The sequence below is a fragment of the Schistocerca piceifrons genome, chromosome 3, assembly GCF_021461385.2.
Source record: "Schistocerca piceifrons isolate TAMUIC-IGC-003096 chromosome 3, iqSchPice1.1, whole genome shotgun sequence".
In the NCBI taxonomy this organism is placed as follows: Eukaryota; Metazoa; Arthropoda; class Insecta; order Orthoptera; family Acrididae; genus Schistocerca; species Schistocerca piceifrons.
The window spans coordinates 691,747,118-691,753,605 of record NC_060140.1 but is presented as its reverse complement, the minus strand read 5'-3'; the positions used below and the strand labels follow the sequence as shown (position 1 = coordinate 691,753,605).

General features: G+C 38.9%; 1 protein-coding gene across 1 annotated transcript in view; it reads right to left on the bottom strand.

Moving 5' to 3' along the window:
- Positions 1-256: 256 nt before the first annotated feature.
- Positions 257-6,488, bottom strand: part of LOC124788967 (ATP-dependent translocase ABCB1-like) — a 75,518-nt gene continuing 69,286 nt past the window's right edge. Inside the window, exons 21-22 of the mRNA XM_047256257.1 lie at positions 6,026-6,172; positions 257-1,011 (exon numbers count right to left, since the gene is read on the bottom strand). Coding sequence (XP_047112213.1) covers positions 811-1,011; positions 6,026-6,172 — 348 coding nt within the window. The 3' untranslated portion in view covers positions 257-810. The remainder of the gene's footprint in view (positions 1,012-6,025; positions 6,173-6,488) is intronic.

Genomic DNA, 6,488 nt, shown 5'->3' with positions numbered 1-6,488 from the left:
CTTTATATTGTACTGCACAGCTTTTATGAAAGACATTTTTGTGTGTAACACCACAAGTTGCTGAAATCTTTGTTGTTCTGAAATGAGTTTCGATATCGTGCCATTATATAACAGACTTGAGAAATTTAAAATGATGTATGCCACAGGTACATAATTTTAAAATTTGTTGTATAACTACACACCCTGTGCTTTGAAATTGAGTGGACTGTGGCATGCCATGACATTGTCTGTCACACATCTACTTACTTTCACAGCACTGAGTACGTATGTAATTTATTTTAAAATTATGGACTCGTGGTACAGACTATTTTAAGATTTTGAGGTGTGACAAATGATTACGTATTGTCGAAACTAGTTACAGACCCACTTACTTTCACGGTACTGAGTAGCCATGTAATATATTATGAAATTATGGACATGTGATACAGACTATTTTATGAATCTAAAGTCTGACAGATGTTGTCGACACATGTTGTCGAAACTAGTTGCACTACAATAAAAATTATAGCAGGTTCTGTCGGCATATACAAAAATGTTAAATGTGTTGAGTCTCCAAAGCACTCACTTTATACTGCACAATATATAACGACGTAGTAGAAGATCCAACATTACACTTCTTTCCAGCTATCAGTGTAGATCAGACGATTTGGAAAGAATCATTCTGTATGAATGAAATGCATTTCTCTGCGAGCAAGTGGAGTATGGTCCAGTTTTTCAAGTTACCGTCCTTGGGAGACGGGATCTCAGTAGAGAAGCAGAAAAATAAATTATTAGAGACGACAAAGACAGAGGGAGGAAGGAGCTAATGTGCTACCGGCGGCCCGCCTGCAGGCTGTGCAACTTGTGGTAGATGCCCCGTCGCTCCAACAGCTCTGCGTGTTTCCCGAGCTCGGCCACGCGGCCTTCGTTGATGACACAAATCACGTCGGCGTCCTGGATGGTCGTCAGTCGGTGAGCGATGGTGATGCATGTGCGTCCCTCCTTCGCCTTGTCCAGCGCTTCTTGCACCACCTGTTGAACAGAATCAAGAGTAGTAAGGTCACCAAGATATCCCCCCAGGTTCCTGGTAGTCAACCCGTATCATGCCAAAAATACAACAACCACAGTTCTCATCTCCAGTAAATGGGGACCTCAGATCCTGTTATTAAATTTCTGATCTGGAGTAGCCACTATCTCATTGGCTCAGTTCAGACCATACAAGGAGCGGATGCAGTTCTCAGTGAAAACTACTGTACTGTCCACTGAAATACATTCCTGGTGTGGTATTATGCCACGCTCCCAACACACAAGACGAGAGCTATTGGCAAGATGAGGAATGGCAGAGACAAAGCTCAAAAGGACTTGCGTACTGTGTCAGTTTCAGAAAAAGTTTTATATTCCCAATGTCCTCGGTAAGTCGCAAACAAGTTCGTCGAAACCAAAGACGATGGTGAGCCAGAACCAGATGTCTCTGCAGAATGAATAATGTCTTCTGAACCTCGTTCTTATGAAATGACGATAGAGTGGACAACGGGAGATAGACGACGTTTTGAGTTAGTAGGTTTTTACAGTGCTTGATTTGTGACGGTACGCACCGGTACACTGTACGGGTACCTCTAACCAAAAAAAAAAAAAAAAACACAAATTTTGTGATGAAGTAAGATAAAACTTATTTTTGGCCAGAATAAATATTGTATTCGCACTTTTAAAATGTGGAGAAAAGCGTGAAAATAGCGCTTTAAGAAGTCTAAAATTCAAACGCCCTCCCTTGAAGGTCGCAGTACCAGAACCTCTTTTTTTTTTTTATAAATGAAACACAAGGTTTTTACTAGGGTGAGCCAGCGGACATTTATGACTGCAGGGGACTACAAACTATCGAAGGGAATTTATTGTGTTGGCTGTGCCCACTCCGACGCACGCATCTAGACTTCGTCAAGTGCGGAGAAAGGAAGGTTAGGTTTATCGTCCCATCGAGAACAAGGTCATTAGAGATGTAGCACAAGCCCTGATTGGGGAAGGATTTTATTGAAATCACGGAAAACTTAAATCAAGATGACCCGATTCTGGAATCTGGAACCTGCGCGCAGTAGTCGAGCCTTGGTCTCCCTCCACAATTTTTACGTCACATGCTTTCCTCTGTTACCTAACAGGCGATTCCTTGATGTCTCGGGGTGTGTCCTATCAACTGGTTCCTTCATTTAGTCAAGTTATGCCAGAATACCTTTTCTCCGCAATTCTATTCGGTGCATCTTCATCAGTTACCCAATATTCACAGTTCATCATCCGCATTCTTCTATAGAATCACTTTTCAACTGTTTGTCGCCCACGTTTAACTTCCACGTAACACTACACTCTCGACAAATATCATTACAAAATACGTCTTGTTATGGCCGGTTTTCTTACATGAGCCGTAGAAGTCGAAAAGGAACCTCAGCCTTGTATTTTTTTTCGTTTTTAATTTCACAGGAAGCCACCAAAGGAAGTCTTGTGATGTTTTGAACAACATGGTAAATGGAACAGTACAGCTAGGAATCTCAAACATTTTTTATTCCTTTATATTCCCTTTCAAGTACAAGTCAGTACATAACACAACAGTCTATTTAAACCTCGTTTTCTTTCATTCCTTTTATGATCGCAGACTCAAACATGGGGAAGATGAACATTTCGACGTCATGTTAACTCTGTGCGTGGTTAAATAATCGAAATATTGACAGAAACGCAGCGACATGAACAAAATTTAAGGAAAGTAAATGCTTTTGAATTTATCTAAGAAATTATTTTATTGTAAAGAAAGCGACTGAAAGTATTTGTAATGATATGAGGATCGTATATAATTTGCATGTTATAAAAATGGATGTAAGTGTGTGTGTTTGAGTGTGTGTGTGTGTGTGCGTGTGTGTGTGTGTGTGTGTGTGTGTGTGTGTGTGTGTCCGCGCGCGTGGTTGCATGTATCCCACATCTCCTAAACCACGAGACCAATTATAAGCAAACTTGGCACACACATCCCTTACCGTCAGACAACAATCGCTGCCGGAGTAAGGACCACCTACATATCATAGTTCAGGAAATATGACGTCATAAACAATGAGATGCGTGAAAATCTGCTGGATTATCCATTGTGTTTAAATTTATTACTGCTATGCACTACCTCTATTCGTAATAAATTTCGCAGATATTATTCACATAATCCGCTAAATGCATCCACAAAATTATATCGTGGTACTGTAACACTATTATCGATATTTCATAGAATTGTCTTATCTAACTTCTTTGTCTGTTTTCACTTAACGTTAATTCTGTACCACCAAGCTCTTTGATGTAGCATCTGCATAAGTGTTTTATTCATTATTTTTGGCCATATATGTAATTGTAATTAATCTATAAATGTAATTTTAAAAGTAATATACCGTACGAAAATGAAAATGTTTAAATTTTACTTTTAATACTGAAACATGCGTAGGGAAAGTAGGTTTGTTATCATATAAAATTTGGAGGGACGTCCCCCCGCAACAGAACTGGGTAGGAGGGAATAAAAACGGTGGATCTGACGATCTAATTGAAAGGTTCCTGTGTGGCATGAGTCAGATGGTGGCTAGCAGCCAAAGTGTGCCCATCTTTTGAACTCAACGAGGCAAGAATAACTGCAAGATTGTATAATATAGCCTCGGATGTGGACATAATTAGGCTTATTATTCACGAGATACTTAGGCTGGCTCTGTACTACGAAAATTCAACGCTAAGAAGAGAATTTTCAGAGCTATGTACACAGCAAGAGCCATGGATGCTTTTGCTCCCTTTTTTGAACGTATGAGGCCAATACTGCCACCACCTTTATCTCAAATTACCAGTAGATTATTGAATAACTGCATGGATCAGTTATGCGATGTCTTTTTCAATAATAAGTTTGTGTTCTGTAATCTCTGTGCTGAACGATCATATTTTATCCTTATTCGTTTACCTAGACAGGGTCCTATACCAAGTGCTATGATAATTCCGAGTATCCTATTTTATTGCACTGAAAAGTAGTTACTTCTTTTAACAAAATTTCTCAGACTTTGTGGAGTAGTAAAGTATACAAGTATTTAGTGAGCATAAGTTTTGAAATACTCCGCAAAATTTTCATAAAAGGATAGTTACAGTTTCATCAAAGTATAATTGCTAAGAGAAGTTTTAAAACATTCAGTTTAAAGATACTTCTTGTTGGAATAACAGTGGTTATTATTTCATGTGTTACATACTCGTCGTTAAGAATTTCCAATATCGAGTTGTGAATTAAATGTTGAGCCTAGATACGAGTCTAATGATAGACAGGGTTTGAGAGACGATGGTAAAAAGAAAAAAATTAAAATACTTCCACTTGACAGCTCGCTGCAGTTGTTAATGTGTTTATCTTGGGACTTCTTACTATTCTCCTCTACTCAAGTGAAGTCATACATTCTAATTACACCGTGCAAAATGTAAACTGTATGGAATAGCTAATTCTTACCAGTTCCAATGTGCTGTAACAAACGTAATGAAGAAAACTGAAACTTAGCTTTGGTTTTTGTTTTAGAGAACTTGTCATCCATAATGGAAAATAATATAAATTTATTATCAACGTATAATTGGTATTATTTTTGTTCTAAGGTGATTTTTACAAAAATCATGCAAAATTTGGTAAAGAGGGCGAGGCTAATAAACAATTGAGGAAAAAATTACCACGATTAAGTAAGGCAAAATTCAAAAGAGAATCTTCGTTGGTCCACGGATGTGAGTACTTTTCACTACAAGCAATTTGATGAAATGTTATATGGCGATGAGAAGGTTCGCTGAGAAAGTTTTTAAAAGCGTTTATTTCAGTTTCTTAGAAAACAGGAGATCACGAAGTAATGAGGAGCTTGTGGATGAACTGTAGTCATGTTATGAAGAGCTTGGGCAGTAAATCGCAAGCTTGACAAAGTTATTATTGTATTAACCAATTTCCTACTCGTAAACTTTTCCAGGGTATATCGACGCTTAAACAAGTATATTGATAGTATAAAATACTACGCACATTTCTGAAGCTGGAGTTAAATGTTTCTTTTAATAGCTATTTTTCATCGTATTATATCTAAATAAGTGCAGAAACGCTAAATATGAGTAAATTACAATTTTCTATAAACTCTCGTTGCAAATTTTACTGTTATTATCATTTTCTTACTGTATTTGCGCCCAATTTGTGGAAGTTTGCCTAGACTAACATAAAATAAGTCACTATTAGAACGTTTCTGTTGCGTGACTTGTGCGTGATGTATGTGTGTGTGAGTTCAATGTTTTACCTGCTATATTAATAGTGATTTTAAGCGCATTCCGTCATTCTCGTATTTTGGTACATAACAGTTCCGTGTCAATTAATTTATCTTAACAGAATTGCTTTTTTTATGTGTGAAATCTTATGGGACTTAACTGCTAAGGTCAGCAGTCCCTAAGCAGTCCTAAATTATCCTAAGGACAAACACACACACCCATGCCCGAGGGAGGACTCGAACCTTCGCCGGGACCAGCCGCACAGGCCATGAGAAACGCTATTATTGATTTTACCAGTATGCATTTTATAGTCCCTTCTTCGACTGTCGTCAGTTCTTGTGTTGCTCAGATAGCAAAACTCATCCAGCAACTGCAATGTCTTATTTTTTAATCTAATTTTACTAATATGTTTCGGCTACAGACCGGTACCATTGTTTTGCTTATGTTGATGTTCACTTTATAGCTTCTTTCCACGACACAATATCACTAGTAAACCTTGGATTTTTTATTTCGTTCACCTGAACTTTTAATTCTTGTTCCAAATGGATAAAATAAGTACATGAAAATTTTTAACTGGTCAAAAGGTTCTCAACTTGTACGATCAATGTCGAATAAAATCTCAAGCGTTCGCGAGGGCTAAGAGTGATTAAGTCCCTGAAGACGGTGATGGAGTTGGTTTATCGAAAGCTTGGGATTTTATCAGAATTTGAGGCGGGAAGTTAAGCGACAACCTGTTACCCAAGGACTCCGTCGCCAGAGGCTTTGTAGCCAAAATGCTTACCTTCTCACTCTCAACGTCGAGTGCAGATGTAGCTTCGTCGAGCAGCAGTATCTTGGGGTTCCGGACGAGTGCCCGGGCAATGGCCACGCGCTGCTTCTGCCCTCCAGAAAGCTGCGTACCCTTCTCCCCCATGCGCGTGTCGTAGCCCTGCAAAAACACACCAAGTGCTACTAACAAAAAGTCCTAAAACAGGGGGTGCTCGTTCGGTTTCACTTGTTTCGTCACACTTACGATACTTCAGGTGATGAGTAAATCAAGTGAGTTGTTGTGTTGTGGTCTTCAGTCCTGAGACTGGTTTAATGCAGCTCTCCATGCTATTCTATCCTGTGCAAGCTTCTTCATCTCCCAGTACCTACTGCAGCCTACATCCTTCTGAATCTGCTTAGTGTATTCATCTCTTGGTCTCCATCTACGATTTTTACCGTCTACGCTGCCCTCCAGTACTAAATTGGTGATCCCTTGA